The sequence below is a fragment of the Ochlerotatus camptorhynchus genome, unplaced genomic scaffold (assembly GCF_037179485.1).
Source record: "Ochlerotatus camptorhynchus isolate MF236.1 unplaced genomic scaffold, CSIRO-AGI_Acam_v1.1 ptg000365l, whole genome shotgun sequence".
Classification (NCBI taxonomy): Eukaryota; Metazoa; Arthropoda; class Insecta; order Diptera; family Culicidae; genus Ochlerotatus; species Ochlerotatus camptorhynchus.
Window position 1 is genome coordinate 1,100,587 of NW_027040853.1, and position 18,482 is coordinate 1,119,068.

At 40.7% G+C, this 18,482-nt stretch overlaps 2 protein-coding genes across 3 annotated transcripts in view; one reads left to right on the forward strand and one right to left on the reverse strand.

The window, feature by feature from the left end:
* Positions 1-10,098, reverse strand: part of cpa (F-actin-capping protein subunit alpha) — a 33,840-nt gene extending 23,742 nt beyond the window's left edge. Inside the window, exons 1-2 of the mRNA XM_065232226.1 lie at positions 9,494-10,098; positions 4,873-5,555 (exon numbers count right to left, since the gene is read on the reverse strand). Coding sequence (XP_065088298.1) covers positions 4,873-5,119 — 247 coding nt within the window. The 5' untranslated portion in view covers positions 5,120-5,555; positions 9,494-10,098. The remainder of the gene's footprint in view (positions 1-4,872; positions 5,556-9,493) is intronic.
* A 7,484-nt stretch (positions 10,099-17,582) lies between these two features.
* The window catches only part of shg (shotgun), a 39,966-nt gene continuing 39,066 nt past the window's right edge, over positions 17,583-18,482 (forward strand). The window contains exon 1 of one of the 2 annotated variants that reach the window (XM_065232196.1): positions 17,583-18,142. The gene's annotated coding sequence lies outside the window, so the exon portion shown is untranslated. The remainder of the gene's footprint in view (positions 18,143-18,482) is intronic. The other variant, XM_065232198.1, reaches the window with a different exon arrangement.

Genomic DNA, 18,482 nt, shown 5'->3' on the forward strand with positions numbered 1-18,482 from the left:
TCCAAGTAACTTCCAATTGAAATCGGTAGACGCTTCCGGGGCAAGCTGTGTGAAAATTTCGGGGGAAGTTGGAAGACTTCCAGGAAAAATCGAATGGAATTTCTGGGAGTCAGAAGACACAAGCAAAGGCAGTCACAGGGACTTCTGGGGAAGTTGGAAGAAGAATTCAGAAGAGTCTTCCGTGTGAAGTTAGAAGGAACTTCCGGATGGCATGGCAAATAATTTCCGTTTCCACAGGAAGTCAGTAGGACTTCTGAGGGTAGTCAGAAAATGCATATGGAACGGAAAGTTTGAAGAAACTTCTGTTGAACGATGGAAGAAGTTTCCGGAGAAAGTTGGAAGAAACTTTCGGAGAAAGATGGAAGATTCTTCCAGGGCCAGCTGAAAAAACTTCCGGAAAATGGATGAAATCGTGCAAATCATGCGGATGAAAACAAAATATCAAAATTTATTGAAATTTATTCAAGTCGACCGGCAGAAGTTTTAATTCTTATAAATAACAATCATTATTATTATTATTTAGCTTTATTAAGGAGGCTTTCAGCCTTGGGCTGGTTCGCCTCCAATAAATAACAATCAAAAATTATACTGGTTGACCATATTTCTTGATTTCCGGGTAGCCAGAAACGGCCAGGAAATTGGAAACACTAGTACAGAGACCTGGAAGGAACTCTTCTCACGAATGAGTTTAAGGAGATCGAGAGGTGGAAGCAGTATGTACTTTGACGAGCACCTTAAAGGCTATACTGCAGGGATCAAAGGTGGAAAAACATATAGTTATAGAAAGCCGATCATCGTAGCATTGCCGATGTGCTGTCAAGCATTGATTGGGAAAACATACTCGATTCTGATAACGTCGAAACCGCTGCTCAAACTTTTTCACATGTCTTGGCTTATGTCATTGACAGACACGTACCTAAGAGCGTTCACTAGATTGCATCGCACCTCCCTTGGCAGACGAACGAATTGAAGAAGCTGAAATCGATCAAGGAGCAGCGCAGAGAGTCCGGTCTACCATCATCCATGATATTGAACGGCGAAGTCGCTTCCACTCCACAGGAAGTGTGCCGCTTGTTCTCCAACAAGTTTGCAAGCGTCTTCTCTGACGAGAGCTTAACCAACGAATACGTGACTCTAGCAGCAAGCAACGTTCCACTTTCCGGTCAAGCTCTGGGTGGAATTGTTGTCAACGCTGAAGTGATAACGACTGCCGCACTAAAACTAAAGCCTTCTATCAACCCTGAACCGGATGGTGTCCCTTCAGTCTTTCTGAAGAAGCATATCGCTAACTTACTGTCACCGCTACAACATCTGTTCCGATTGTCAATATCGTGTGGCATTTTTCCATCGAACTGGAAATTTGCGCATATGTTCCCTGTGTATAAAAAGAGTAGTAAACGGAACGTGGTAATTATCGTGGAATTACATCGTTGTGCGCAATTTCGAAAATAATTCGAGTTAATCATCATAGAGCCTCTGCTCTCCCATTGCAAGCAGTATCTAAGTGAAGATCAACATGGCTTCACCTCTGGTCGATCTACTACCACGAATCTACTGTGTCTGACATCGTACATCACGCAAAGTATGGTTGAAAGGTCACAAACAGACGTCATCTACACTGACTTGTCTGCTGCCTTCGATAAGATAAATCACGCCATCGCGATCGCCAAATTGGATAGACTTGGGATTAGCGGAAATCTCTTGAGATGGTTTTGTTCATATCTCGCCGATCGTCAGTTGGTGGTAGCCCATGGTGACTGCCAGTCCGACATTGTCGCAGCTACGTCAGGAATACCTCAAGGAAGTCATCTGGGACCGTTGATTTTCTTACTCTACTTCAATGACGTGAATTTAGTTATCGAAGGTCCACGACTATCGTATGCAGACGATCTCAAAATCTACTTACGGGTCTGCTCGATCGATGATTGTCAATTCCTCCAACGTCAATTTGAAGCGTTTGCCAGCTGGTGCCATTTGAACCGAATGACAGTAAATCATGTTTAGTCATCACTTTTACCCGAAAGAAAGAACCAGTTATTTTTCACTATGCTCTCCGGGACACCATTATTGAACGTGTGAGCCATGTAAAAGATCTAGGTGTCATCCTGGACTCTCAACTTACATATAAGCAACACATCTCGTACGTCGTCGACAAGTCACTGTATTGTTCCCTGGTACGTTCCATTCTAGAATATTGTTCTGTGGTTTGGAGTCCGAACTACAACAATGGTACTGAGAGAGTCGAGTCCGTTCAACGCCGCTTTCTGCGATACGCGTTGAGAATGTTACCTTGGAGAGACCCGTTTCATTTGCCCAGCTATGAAAGTCGCTGCCAGCTGATCGACTCGGAGCCTCTTCGCACCAGAAGGGATACTTCAAAAGCCCTGCTTGTCGCGGACACGTTACATGGCAGAATTGATTGTATGGCAATCTTGGAGCAAGTAAACATTAACGCCAAACCCCGAACGCTTCGTAACAATGTTATGCTGAGAATGCCACTACGTAGGACAAACTATGCAATCAACGGTGCAATAGGCGGACTGCAGCGAGTATTTAACCGAGTTTCATCAGTATTCGATTTTCACCTGCCACGACTAACACTTCGGAGACGTTTCTCTTCATTCTTCTCCAGAAATGGAAACAGTCAATGATCATGTTTTAATGTTTTGTAGTTTTAACTTATGACTTTAATTTTAATTTTAAGTTAAACCATCATTGGGACCTTATCGAGTCTGTTGATGCTGACAAATAAATAAATAAATAAACACGCGCAGAAAACAACAGAACCTACCGGAAGTCGTGGAAGAGATCGGTCGATTGGAAAACAGCAAAGCCGCAGGTGTTGAAGAACAAGCAAGCGAACTATTTAAATGCAGTGGTGAAGCCCTGGCTAGAGCGTTTTGGAAGGATGACTGATTTTAAATAGACAGTATTGTATGGAGCAAAAACAACTTTTTAAACCACCCTGGCATGTACATTTTTACTTCCACGTAAACAAACATCAACTGTACAGTCAACCGGTGTGCCATGGCCAGAATTTCATACATATCAAATTATCTCTATTTGTTACAGCCCGTTCTTGCTGAGCCAACGAAACACAAAATTGATAAGCACAACCAACCGAATAAAATACAAGATTGCGATAAGAAAAGGCCTCTCCTTCTTCGGCCGCTGTTCCGTTCGGTATCTATCTACCACAACATAGGCAAACCAAACTGATATAGGCTCTGTCGTGAGTGAGCAAAGTAATGGCATTTGGGCGGCCACTGCCAGCAGCTGGTGGTCTCGCACAATGTTATTGCCTTTTATGGTGTTGATTCCAGCGGAGCGCGCGAATCACAACACTACTTTTGGCAGCCAGTCATCACCGGCTGCAGCAGTTGTTTTGCGGCTAGGCTAGCGAGTGATTTGAATAAAAACCACTCATGGATTGATTGTAGTAAGATATGCTACTATTTACGAAATCGAAAGAAATCGGTAGGTATGTGAGCAATGCGTAGCACAGTTTGGCCGCTTGCCCCCCATTCCACACGAGACCCGCTTAGATGTGTGTCTGAGACGAAGACACCGTCGTCGGCGATAACGAAATCGAAGATAGTAACTGAGGAAGCGCAATTCGATGCGGGCTTTCAAAGTTAATCGAGTTTGAAATCGCTGCCAATGTATTTGAATAATGTGCGTACGACTGCTCTCGGTTGGCCGGTCGAATGCCGTCAACTGCCGCGTGTGTGGTTCCTACTGTTACCGTTGGTTGAACCATTTCTCGGAATGATTCAATTCGCGAACCGAAAAGGTGACGTAAGAGCACACATTTGAAAGTGAAAGCTCTCTTCATCTCTCTTTCAGCAACGAGGTGGCTTCGAGCGGTCAATGTACACATTGCTAGGTGAATACCTACAATGGTAAGCAGTAGAGCTTTTTGTTTTCAAAAATCTTCTCCGGGAATAAATCCAGAAGAAGCCAAGTTGCACTTTAATTCATTTATGATGAAGAAATATACTTCGCTCATACACAAGCTTAGCCTGCTCTCAGTGTTCTTTGAAGCACTTCCATAGGTATTAATTGATAACTTTCTATGGCAACCAATGCCTGAATTTGTATGTAGAGTGCCCAGGGATGTCGAGAAAATTTCCAACCTCAACATTTTCTAGGTATGATGGCTCATGATTTGTATGACATTAAATTACAGTGCTTACATTATTTAAGCAAACGTTACACAAAAAGAACGATTTGCAAAATTCAATTAACACACCGTCGTTAATTTCTTTATCCAAATCTCGAAACGATCTTCAACCACACCTTCAGTTGACCGTTCTGTGCTTACGTTCAACAAAACATATAAGTAAATATGAGAAAATAGGCCAATCCCATAAACGAAAAACAAAGCTTCCCTCTGTCCCCGTGCTAGGTTATCCTCATTTGTGCGAGTCCGACAGACAAACTCTAAACCTTCGAGACACGCTCGCAGCGGTCATACACAGTCCCTTTCTCTCTGCCTACATCTAATCTATTCGTGTCTGGTAATCTGATTGGCTGGGTACGTCAAATCCACTCACAAGCCGTCGTCGCCGTCGTCGGTTGTGATAACGCTCTGGTTGTGGATGGCGACAGGCGCGACCCGCTTTAGCAGAAGTTGGTTGGTATTTTCGACAAGTGTCACCATAAAAATAAAATACTCTCACCCATCGCAGAACGGAGCACACCAGGCGCTAATCTTTCCACTGTGATAGAAAAAGGATTCTATAAATAACATCCTGTTCTACTGAATTTATGCTGATACAAACTAACTACCGTGCAGACTTCCTTCGCTTCGGCTCGATACGCTTACTAACTGCTGCGTTTAGATAAAAGGTCGTGAGGACACTAACTTACCCAGATCGTTGAACTCTGTGACTAGCACGGCCAGTTCGGAGCCTTCGAGGATGACCGGCGTTAGTTGGTCCTTGTTGTACTGGGCACAGGCCACACTGGCTCCCTCCTTCAGCAGTCGGTCATCGTTCAGCAGCTCCCGGACGTCATTGAACACCTCGTTGAACTCGCCCGGAGGAGCGTGCAGGATGAAGTCGTTCACAATTCGGATCTTCTCCTGGTCACTTATCACATCATCCACATCTGCCATTTTCTTCGGATGTTGTTGTTTTTGTTGTTGCTATGTATGTTTTGCTTCACTAGGTGCTATTTTCTGTTAACTACTCAACCCAAACTTCTAATGCACCGTACACCACAGGGGGATAAACTTTTCTTTTCTCTGTCAGGCAGAAAACCTTGGACTATCCACTTCACCACAGTACGGATTGGCCCTTTTTCCTGTGATCTTCACGTACCGATTCTTCTGATTTTACACCACACGTTATCGAACAACACACTGCTCTTCTGGTGCAACCAAGACTCTTTTTCTTTCTTTTTGACACTTTGTGCAAGTCCTCTTGGATTGCTTCTGTCACTCGGAACTCTGCGCTACTACTGCAGTTGTCTGGTCACTCACTCCCACTCTCTCCCTCTCCGGCTGTCTACCGATGTGCTGAAGTGTTCACTCAGGTCCGTGCTGCCAGTTTCTGTTGAAAGAAAATGAAAGAACAACGGGTTATAAATATGTTTACCATTTCAGAGGATACAATAATTTATGTATTTAATATCGTAATTCACCAAAGCGAAAATACTTCAGTGCAAAACCACATGCACCGTGATCAACCATGGTCAAGACTCAGCGAGATTAAACTAATACAAAGAATGCATCACACCCCAACAGTCCCTGGGTCAAATCAGGAGATCAGGAACATTAAAAAAGACGTATTCGAAACCTCCCGCTACCTGTTAATACCATAGAGGTAACTCTAAGACTTGAAGGTCCCGAAATAACGTGCTCAACTTTTTGGCTCAGCTCTGGTACTCTCTTCGGTCCCAAGCTAATCGATTCACCCCTCGAAACATAGGATAATCCACTAACCCCTCATTTTATCTGTCAAACTTTTATAGCGATTCAAAACAAACATAGTGTAGTACTGGAATTTATACTATAATGGGGTACGTTAGTCGATTTGCTTGGGACCAATAGGCTAGTCAAGTAGTGAGCCAATTTAAAATCGTTAGTTTCGTATTGATTGTTGTTAATACCATCGACAGAAATTATTGCAGGATTGTAAAACCTTTGTACAACGTTACTACACACATATATGTGATGGTATAACAATGTTTATTTATGTTTAGAGTCGATAAAGAAGACATGTGAATCTGTATCAATGAGATAACGGTCGAGAGAAGTTTTTGGAGATCTCTGATTGACCGATGATATTAGGAATATTATCTGGTTTCATGAGAGAATATCTGAGAGACGCGATTTGAATTATTGGACTGTTTGAGATATTCAGAATGTTACTTGATCAATCTCATTTATTGGAAAAATATCTTCAGGCTTTCATGGAGATCACTGATCACCTGTTGCGTTTTGAATAATGTCTGATCATCCTGGTGTCATGGTTGTATATCTGAATATTTGATTTGTTGGACAGTTGAAGATCTTTTGAATAACACTTACTTGTCCTGAAGAATTGAAAAAAAAAATGTCCGAAGAAGTTTTTGGAGATCTCTGATCACCTGAAGGTCTTAGGAATATTTTCTGAGTCACCTGGTATCATGAGAGAATATCTGGAAGATGTGACTTGAATTGTTGGACAATTTGAGACCGTCAGAATAGTACCTAGTCACCTTGAAGTCTTGAAAATGTATCCAGAGGCTATATTAGAATTCTTAAAACACATGAAGGTCTTTGAAATAATTTCTGATCTGCTGAAAGAATTATGTGATTCGGATAGTTGGATATTTTCAGAATGATACCTGTTCAACCTTGAAAAAGTACCCTAAGATTATCATGGGGATCTCTGACCACCCAATGGACTTCGGAATAATTTCTGAGCAACCTGGTATCTTGAGAGAAATCTAATAAACGTAATTTGAATTGTTGGTTAATTTGGATAGGGATCTTTAGAATAATATCTGATCAACCTGAAGTCATGAAGAATATCAAGAGGACTCCATGGAGATGTTAGAACACCTCAAAATCGTAGGAATAATTTCTCAGCAGCCTGGTATCACATGAAGGAATATCTGTTTGATGTTAAAGACACAAGTGCTTGTATTTAGCGGCGCCGGTGGTGTAGTGGTAAGCGTGATTACCTCTCACCCCAGCAGGCCTGGGTTCAATCCCAGTCGGCGCCGCCAAGATGTTCTGAGGCATAACATCTCTGATCACGCCTTACTTCGGATGAGAAGTAAAGCCGTTGGTTCCCGGTTCATGAGTTCATGGGTCGATATGTAGGGTCAAGGTTTGGGAGCTGCCTCCCTGGCGTCGGTAGCATTGGTGCTCAGCACGGAAAACAAGATCGACGGAAAACAAATCAAGGAAAAAAGTGCTTGTATTTTTAGAATTCTTGTAAAATACATTTGAGATTCTCTCTAGGAATCGCTTGAAAAATTCTTAGAACAGACCAGGCATTCTCTACATAATACTCCGTAAAAATCATGTTATTTGATCCTTCGGTTTTCTTCGAATTTAAACTTTCACTGAAGCTTCCCAAATAACCAACAAGCCCGTTTTAGCTATATTCTTTTTCTTCTTCTTCGCATTTCAAGCTTATTGCATATCGCATATTAGCTTATTGCGTGCTCTCAACTTAGTGTTCTAGATGCACTTCCAGTTATTAATTAGCGCTTTCGATGCCTGTACCATTTTTGCATTGGTATAATTGTGTGGCAAGTCCAATCATACTTCTATGCCCAGGGAAGTCGAGAAATTTTCCAACCCGAAAAATTCCTAGACCGGACCGGGAATTGAACCCAGCCACCTCCAGCATGGTCTTGCTTTGTAGCTGCGCCTTTACCGACTGAGCTAAGGGAGGCTATATAAAGCTGTTATAAAACTTGGAAGCCAAATACTATCCTTATATGATAAAAAGGGCCCTTATCGAACTATTAGTGGACTTCGTTATTACTTGCGTTCATTCCATTATTTAGAATTTCCATACAATTCACCTCAGTATTTTCTAGAAGTTCTCCTCTAAATTCTTCAGAATATTCCCTTAAATTATCCAGAAATTATTTTCCAGGTGAACTTGAAATTATCCTCGCAATGTCCTCAAATGTTTAAATCTTCTTACGTATTTTTAATAACTTTTTGCCAAGGGGTAGGTCACTCCGCACACCAATCTTGGGTCATCTATTTTGTCAGTGTGCCGCAGGTTTGCCGATTGTGTCGCAAGCTACGATTGTTTGTAAAATACCCATCCCGGCAACCCGGTATTTCTGACATCTTGAATGTTTTGGTTTTGGTTTTTGCAAGGATAAATCGGAATGAGGATGACGCGGAAAGTGGTGGGTGTGCGAAATGTTGGTGTTTTATGTTCATAGGATGATAAAAGTCCTGTGTTTTGGGGTTTTATTATGCCCTCAAAGACAGAACAGAAACCTAGCCTTTCATGATGTGAAAAGCAACGGTATATCAGCGGCCGAAAAGAGTTGTAACCGGTGGGGAACATGACTTCTGTAGTTTGTTTTGTGTGAGTTGCAGCATTATTTGAATTAAGGGTACTAATGAAGTCTGGTTCTCTTGAGCCCAGTTTAGAACCTACATTTCGTGTTTAGATCTATAAGTGAACCGCTGATCTGATTTCCTCTGGTACATTCAATTAGAGGATGTTCCTGAATATACAGTCAAACAGCACGTAATTTTTTGAACAACTTCAATGACAGTTGTCCAGCAGTGATCCCATTTTATTAACAACAATCTAATACCTACGAGATTGTGTGGAAGGTGTGCCGATGGATGTGCCCAAGTTAAGCCGAATCTTATTTCACACAATGTGCTGAGTGACTTACCCCTTGCTTTTTGCACAATGAGATTTCCACGTCCGGTTGCATTGGTGCGATATGTAAGATCGTGTTAGTGAAAATCAGAGGAAAATAATAACAAAATTGGAATTGTGAAAATGAGTTTAATGAAGATTTAATCGCTTTTAAACTCATTTTGACAAATCTAATTTCATACTTTTTTTTGTTTAGCCAGAGGAGAATTATAAGCTGTAAACAGCGATGCACCCCCTAGAGGGCGTACGTTAAACACCACTAATCACTATAGAGATTGCTAAAGTATGATTGTGTCAGTGATTTGTTTTCATCGGGAAAATTTCCCGCCATGAAGTTTTTTTCCCGATGAAAACATTTTTCGTATACGTATACGTGACGTAGTCTGCGTACGATAAATGTCAGCAATCTCTATAGTGCAGAAATTTGGGTGAATTCTAAGGTTTTCTTGCACTAAAACTTATAATTTACCCCAAGTTCTGCACTAATACTTGCGCATTTCACAAACGTCAGAGAAGTCTATAGCAAGGTCTGTCAGTAGTGGTGAGACGGAAACTAACAGCTTACATAAATCCATCGGATCGTATAAATCAAAACTTCCGCCAGCACTGCCAATGTTTATTCCCGAGTAACTCACCTTGTAAGTGAACTTGTGTTCACTCTCGCTTTGTCTCTCTCTCTTTGCTAGAGACGACAGTCAATCTAGTACTGTCGTTTTGCTCTTTCAATGTGTGTTTGCTGCTGCAGCTGCGATGAGTAATTTTAGGCTGCTTCTTCTTCCTGCCGTCCCGAGTTACCTCTTCTTCTTGATTCCAACAAGAAAAAAGAAAATTCCTCTTATGGACTGAACTTTTGGGATTCACCTCAGTCAAACCGAAAATCCATATCGCTATCAAGTTAACTTGTTTTCGCTTTTTTAACTAAAACTGTATGCCATCAAACGACTAATAACTTTGCGGACCCGGAAAACGAAACTACTGACGCCTTTCTTGAACGAAACACACCCGAGTGCGATTCCTGTACAACTTGCCCACTTTTTCACACGCACTTATCACATGAAAGTAGCTCTTTTACCTAATGCCTGACCGTTTCAAAAGTACGATTAGCAAATAATGGATCTTCTGGCAAGGATTTCCGAATTTATGTTGATTATCTATTGCTTCCGTGGTTGTCTCACAACGACGACTTCTTTTCAGCTTTTGGACTGGCTGACACACAAAACTACATCACCCAACCACGTCTGCCTTCTTCACTAACTAATCTGGTACGACACGCGCTGCTTTGGCAAGACGAGTGACTGCCTGGGATGCATTTTTTTTCATTTGAAAACTGCGGATGAACTTTTTGCTCACAAATGACGACGAGCCAAGGACACACGCTGATAGGTGTTCGCAGTATTTACCGTAATGAACCAAGTACCGAGCGGTCTGATTATCCAAACATTTTCATTTTATTTTCATTCGTAAATTACTTAACGCAAAAATTAGCAACCGCACCGACCCACATCTTAAATAAAATTCTACCCACAGGTAGAGTTTATGACAAGTTTATGAATATGATGATCGCAAAAAAAAAATAAAATTTCGGGGTGATTCATATTTCCGACAATTTGTAGTAATTGTAATTGTAATTTATTTAGTTTACCCTGTTGGTTGTACCATAGAGGTAACTCTAAGACTAGAAGGTCCCGGAATAACGTGCTCAACTTTTTGGCTCAGCTTTGGTACTATCTTCGGTCCCAAGCTAATCGATTCACCCCTCTAAACATAGGAAAAACCAATAACCCCTCATTTTATCTGTCAAACTTTCATAGCGAATCTAAACAAACATAGCGTAGTACTAGAATTTCGACTAGAATGGGGTACACGAAACGAAAATCAATTATTTAATTCATGTGTTTCACTTATACATTTTTGCCAAAGCATCAGCCTTATACATTCTATAAGACAAACCACATAGGTCCTATTAGAATGCATAAAAGGTATGTGTGACCGCTTATATATTTCATTTGACACATGATCTTTATTAACTTTTTGCAAGGCGTCTGCTTATTAGTTGACTTATACATTTTATGAATAATCAGCAATGGAAATTTGCCAAAAAGTATAAGGAGATTTCTATCCGTGTACGTTAATCGTTTGCTTGGGACCAATAGGCTACTAAAGTGGTGAGCTAATTTAAAATCGTTAGTTTCGTATTGATTGTTGGTAGTACGGTTTAGAACCAACCATTGTTGTTAACTTCCTGACATACTATGAAATGGTATAAATTACCATACTTATTGACGTTATAATAAATACTGTCGTAGCTTATCCGGAATACAGCCATCATGAGTTGTTCTTTAATTTTATTGTGATTTACAAGATTTCTTTTTGTGGATACCTCCCTTGCCCTTGGTAACATGTTTATTGATCTTAATATTAAATGAATAAATAAATGAATTTGCCCTGCAAAACAAACTCCATTCCATTTCTGGAAAATAAAAAGGCCCCGGCAAAACGAACCTGCTTGGATTTCCTTTTTGGATGATGTGAGCCGCCAGCATCGAAATCTCCTTCACATGTAAACGGCTGCTAGCCCTGAATATTTGTGTAGAAATTGCATGCGCTTTTAAGAAATATTTTATACTTTAAGCTAATATTACCGAAGATGATTTACCGAGGGTTTTAAAAATAAAATAACGAACAAAACAACACAATGAACTTACGAGCACAGTTTCAATCAAAACCGTTTTCTTCTGTTTGTACCAATTGTAAAAACATAAAGCAACCATAATCGAAACACGTAAGCGTTGTACAAGTTGTTTACAACTTTTATTCGTAATGTTTTGCAACAGTTCAGTATAGTTGATCAACCGTAGCAAAATTTAACTGGAACATACCAGAAACTGTAACAGTTGAAAGTAGTGTTTCTTTAATGTTTATTACATTCCATAAACCATAGCAAAACTATTTTGTGTAAAGTTAACATAGCTAGTAAGGTGTCAGTGAAGTTTGAACTGTTCTAGAAATGGTATTTTTCTATGCGGGATGCGGTGAGTCTTCGTCACGACCTCGAGACGTGCTTTTAAAGATTCTGCCGAGAATTTTAAAGTTCGCATTCACAAGGCTGATCGGGCGGTATCCTCGAGCGGTATTTGCCGTTCCTCTCTTTCGTACCAACACGATTACTCCGTTGGCGAATTCAGAGGGAAATTCCGTTGTTATAGCCTCGTTTAATACAAGTTACCTCTATGATACAAGGTTCAGCTCTCGGTGGATGACGTCAAATGTACGTTGGTAGAATTCGACGGGTAACCCATCGCTTCCCGCAGCCTTCCTTTTTGATGATGTAAGAATAGATGACAAAATCTCTGATGTTGTTATCTCAGCCATGCAAGAGTCGTTGCTCTCGTCGTTTTCGGGTACCACTCTCTCGCATTGGAAGGAGTGCTGTGCTTCCTCATTTTCCTCTGTCGCAGTGTATAGCTCTCTGAAGTATCGGAGCAGATGGGTTTCGATTGCTTCGGAAGTGTTTAGAACTTCGTTGTTTTCGCCACACAGCTCTGTGATGACGGTTTTTTTTTCCTTAGTCTTTCTCCCAGCTGGAAGGTACTTATGCTTTCACCTGCAATAAACGTGTCGTTGATACGCATAAAGTTCTGCGAGAAAGTGCGCTGGTGAGCAAGCAATTTTGCTTTCACGCGATTGATGGTGACTATCATCTCTTGATTAAGGAAATATCCATCATACGCTTGCTGAAGCTGTACATACAGCCGTTGGTGTTGTGCATGAAACTCACTGTATGCCTCGTGAGATTTCCATCGAAAAAAGTAGAAGGGTCTGTGCCTATGGGCACGAACGGAAGCTTGACGTAGGACCGCTAGTGAACGGAATAAATGTGAAGAGCATTTAGTTCTTTTTATTGATCAATTATCTATTATCTCAACTCTTTCCGTTTTTGAATTGTAGGCGTACCAAATATGTAGTAATTTTTTTTTTCAGAGAGAAAGTTGATTAAGAGAATCAATCAAAATCACTTACACCCCTGCTTCCAAGTTTGGTTACAAGATTACAACTCTGTGGAGAGCATTTTGTGTGGTCGTTGGGGCTCTTGTGGTTCTGAATATGGACAAACAAGCACAGATAAATTATATTCCAACTCTTTACTGATGTAAGCTTGATGGCCCTGAAAAGGGCCGTTTTATTGAAGAGGACATCCATGGCCACTTACGCTTGGCGTGTTTAGTGTAGGTGACAGCATCACGGACCGCATTTTCCAGGAACACCTTCAGCACACCTCGTAGATCAGACCGGAGATGACACCACCACGGCGAGCCAGACGACCGATGGCGGTTATCTCGAAGAACTTTGCGATGACGCTTGGCACCTCCTTTGCCACGACCAGTCAATTGTTGCTTGTTGGGTTATAGAAGAGTGGACTAGCCGAAGCGAAAATGAGCTACCCAACGAACAATTTTAGCTGCAGATTAGCTTATACAGCCAAAAATTGGCTTATACAGCTAATTTTTGCCTGTATAAGCTAATCTGCAGCTAAAATTGTTTGTTGGGTAATGCCATACAGCAGCGCTATTTTATATCTTTTCAGGTTAAAGCAGAATGATGTGCAACCAAGTGGTATAAAAGCTACAAAGACTCCTCCCATTATGAGTAGTTTGCTATCAAGTAGCGACATTGGCTCTTTTCCTTCTTTTGAAAATCAAAATTCGGAAGCATTATTATCGATACGTAGCCATATTTTTGATCGATTGGTGATAAAATTATTGGTATTGGAACAGGGGCAGCTGAGTTAATAACGTTCAAAATCTTTCTTAATTTGTTACATGTTCCATGAATTCCAGTTCGGAAAATTTCGTCTTTGTCGGGTCACATATTGACATCTGATCTAGAATTCGTCAACGTTCTCTGCTGTCAGAAGATGGGGACGTAATGACCAATAACCGCGACCAGGTTCGTGGCCTAGGCTGGGGAGGCATATTCGTGAAGTAAGCGCTTTGTGGTTAGTGTGTGGCTGCATTTCGTAGTTGCGCGCAGAGTCCATGGCTGACGTACATGCGATCGAGTCTGGAGACGGAGTTGTGCGTGATATATGTGGGCGAGGGGGTCGTGGGATACAATTTTACCCAGACGTCGCTGAGTTGCAGTTGTTGTATGGTGGACTGCAGAGCAGGGCTGTTATTGAAACCCGATGCATCACATGGTCGCAGCACACAATTGAAGTCGCCAGCGAGCAGTATATTTTCGGTGTTGTGCCGCAGATAGAAAGCTATCGTATTATTGAAAAAAACGCTCTCGTTTGGCACGCATAGCTGTGCCCGACGGTGCGTATATATTGGCCAATATCGTGTTTTTAACCCGGAGAGCAACAAGTCGTCCGTCCAAGCTCTTCTCTACATGGGAAAAGCGTATATACTCTATATATACTCCTTCAGCGCTTTTGCCGTCCCTCGCCTTTGAAGATCCACATTTGCGACGATATTGTACCAACAATCAATACGAAACTAACGATTTTAAATTGGCTCCCCACTTTAGTAGCCTATTGGTCCCAAGCAAACGATTAACGTACCCTATTCTAGTTGAAATTCTATTACTACACTATGTTTGTTTTGATTCGCTATGAAAGTTTGACAGATAACATCAGGGGTGTGTGGATTCATGCAGAACATGCAGGGGTGAGTGAAATAGCTTGGGACTGCTTGGGACCGTTGTTCTGGTACTGAGTGAGCCAAAAATAATAATGATTTTCTTCGGGACCCAGTGGTCTTAGAGTTACCTCTATGATTGTACCCAGGAATGGAGAGCTGTGCGTTCTCCACTTCTTGCAGAAAAACGATGTCGAGATTGGCTGTGATTTTTATATGGGGGTACACAGCGCAAAAAAAATGTAATATCGATCAATGTAATTCAAGCTGATGTATGAAATAATGATGTAATAGCAAAAAGTAGATACAATTTTACATCAATGGATTCTTCGTACTTCGTACAACGTTATATTACCAGGGGGTGGAAACTAACAATTTTAAATTGATTCACTGCTTGAGTAGCCTATTGGTCCCGAGTACTTCTATGGCGTACCCCATTCTAGTTGAAATTCTATTACTACACTATGCTTGTTTTGATTCGCTATTAAAGTTTGACAGGGGTGTGTGGATTCATGCAGAACATGCAGGGGTGAGTGAAATAGCTTGGGACTGCTTGGGACCGTTCTTCTGGTACTGAGTGAGCCAAAAATAATAAAGATTTTCTTCGGGACCCAGTGGTCTTAGAGTTACCTCTATGATATTACACAACTGATGAATTGACCTGGTTGCAGCAGTTTGGATGTAATATTCAACAACTTTTTTTTCTGTGTACACTTTATGGAAACCAAAAATGAAACAAGTACCAAAATCATAAAAAATTTTGAACGTTAATAACTCAGCTGCCCCTGGACCAATTTCAATAATTTTATCACCAATCGATCAGAAATATTTCTATATAATTTAAGACTTGATCATTTTTCAACATGTTACTATTGAAAATTGAACGAAATTGCAACTGTTCTTATGTTAATTAAAATTATCACCAATTACCTGTGAAAATCGATTTCCCTAAAACAGATTTCAAAGTTGAATTCCATCCGGTCTTACCAAACGGTGTTTATTCAATCACCTCCTGGTAAGTGGGGGTGTTCTCCAGTACACAACGAAAGGCTGCCTGCACATGAGCATCCATAGAAGGAGGAAGATGCCGCACCGTTATTGATCGGAATCAGTAGCTCTTTGTGAGTCGCTGAGAACCCCGCACAAATTCCTATTCCTTCACAAAACACAAGCTTCTGCTGCAATTAACAAATAAGATTTATTATATAAGACCACGTAGTCCTACGTAACCATTGCGTATAACCATAGAGGTAACTCTAAGACTAGAAGGTCCCGAAATAACGTGCTCAACTTTTTGGCTCAGCTCTGGTACTCTCTTCGGTCCCAAGCTAATCGATTCACCCCTCGAAACATAGGAAAAACCAATAACCCCTCATTTTATCTGTCAAACTTTCATAGCGAATCAAAACAAACATTGCGTAGTACTAGAATTTCGACTAGAATAGGGTACGTTAATCGTTTGCTTGGGACCAATAGGCTACTAAAGTGGTGAGTGAATTTAAAATCGTTAGTTTCGTATTGATTGTTGGTATAACGCCATAGGGCTGTCCCTTGTAGTTTTTTCTAAAGAGGAAAAAGAAGGGATGAAATCGACCAAAAAGTTTTTTACCCGTTCCTTAGGTCATTCCTCCAATAAATTTAGTTCAGGCTGTACGCAGTTTGACAATTCCAGGCGTAAACTACCTTACTCAAAACGTGACCATGGGCGCCATTTTGTTTTCTTCGCCTTGTAAAAATTTGATGATAAAGATGAAGTTCTAAGCTTTTTTAATTTCAAAATCGCGTTCTTCTATGTTTTTTCATTGGCCCACAAAAAAAAATGCAAAACTTTGCTCACTTTTTGGCCATTTGAATGAGAACCTCCACTCAAAAATATAACTAATCGGAAATAGAATAAAATTTATGCTTTTGTTTATTAAGCTTCGTTTACCCATCTCTATGATTAAAAAGTAATCAATTTTAGATTTCTATTTATACATGACATCAAATAACTTGTTTTAATGCTACTTATGGCATTGAAAAGGTTTCGGTGATTACATTTTGTGATAAATGTTTTACCTGTGGAAAGAAAACTTTCAGTTAGTTATTATAAAATAGCACTGTTCGATTCAGGAATATTTATTCGTAGCGTTGATGTGCTTTCCCCCCCGTTGAACCGGCCCGGTTCCGTCTGGAAGCATTTCGCAGAGTAGTCCAGTACTTTTTTGGAATACAGTCAACTGCAGAACCAGAACTTAGAATCCGCACTGCAGGAAGAGGAAACCATGGAGGAGCACAAGCTGGACAGTCCTTTGGGGAGCAACCTACATAGAGAGCAAGCAGCCCTACAAATGTTCCTTCAACAGTACCTACTCGTAAGTGTTTCTTAGGTCTTCACTGACTTTCCCCTATATTCTTCGAGCTTCCTAAATGTTAATTCCAAAATATGTTGCTATTATTTGATTTCACATGGTGCCGTCCAATTTCGAAAATCTTTAACTGCTGAAAAGCCCCAACATATGTTTATAAACAGCCGAGTGACCTTCATTCCAGTTTTGTATGCTGCAACAAAATAAATATTGTACATTTATGCAAATCTAAATAAACTCTTAGAATGATTGTCATTTTAATTTTATTCAAACATCTGGAATCCATTTATAAATTAAATCAAAACAAAATCACCTCTCTACCAACACAATGAATTAATCTTCTTTAAACATTGCATGTATAAAGTCCAAAAATACACATTCTCGTGTAAACCATTTTTATACTAAGTGTGCATTCTCTTTCTTTATACAAAGCTATGCGTCGGTCAGGAGAGTTGCGATTTAGCGTAGCTTTTTATCTATTTAGATTTGAATATCTTTTGAGTGTCCCCTTTAAAGTAGGTATTTTTACCCACTAGTTAAGAATCATCGACGTTCCCCTCGCAAATCGTTTTTGATGCGTTAGTCGTAATCGTTTTTGCATGCAATAAATCATAAAAAAATCTTGGATGCAATATTTATTTTACCTGCAACAAGTGAGATTCACTTACACATGCAATGAGATTTTTCCCTTCGCTCGCTGGCTTGTTCAGGTTCTTTGATTGAGTGAGTCAGAAAACCGTTCTCTTTTCGACGTGTTGAACGCTGGGCGGCTGCCAGCTTCGTGTTTCGCGATTTTATCGAGTGAAAAGTACCTCAGAACTTTCGGAAAAGTGTCGCAAAATGTGCCCCGATAGGCAATTTATGCCGATTTGATGTTTTCCGTGGAAAAATTCGTCGAAAATGGTGGTAATTCGGTGAAAACAAGGTACGAACTTTGTTTTCTTCTGCTTGTTGGTGCTCTTCCTGCTGGAGGAGGGAGTTCGTTTTTTTTTGCCCTGTGTGCAACGTAACGAGTGAACGAGAGATAATCTGCTCGTATATTTTGTTTTAGTGGTGAAGAGAGAAGAGTGCCGTGATGAGTTTTTGTGTGTGGGTGCGTGAGCAATTCGAATGGTGAGATTTTTTCTTTCGTGTGGGATGAGACGCGAATAGTGGGAGAGTGAATATTCATCAAGCACATACACAAACAGCACAGTGGAAAAGATTTTTAAAAATCCGCTGGATTACCTCAGGAGCAGTGAGAGAAACGAAGGTGCTTGGAATTTTTACTTTGGAGCGAAGCGGACGCTGTTTTGGTGTGAGTATTTTTATTCTTTTTGTTTTCAAACAGTTTACGCAGTGTTGTCGGAATGATTGGTTTTTGAACGGTTAGAATCAGTACAAAAACAATTCTTAAATCATCGACAGACAAGATTCCAGTGCCGCAATCGACGTACTAGATTAAAGGAGTACAACCATAGAGGTAACTCTAAGATCAGAAGGTCCCGAAGAAACGTGCTCAACTATTTGGCTCAGCTCTGGTACTATCTTCGGTCCCACGCTAATCGATGCACCCCTCGAAACAGGAAAATCCACGAACCCCTCATTGTATCTGTCAAACTTTCATAGCGAATCAAAACAAACATTGTGTAGTACTG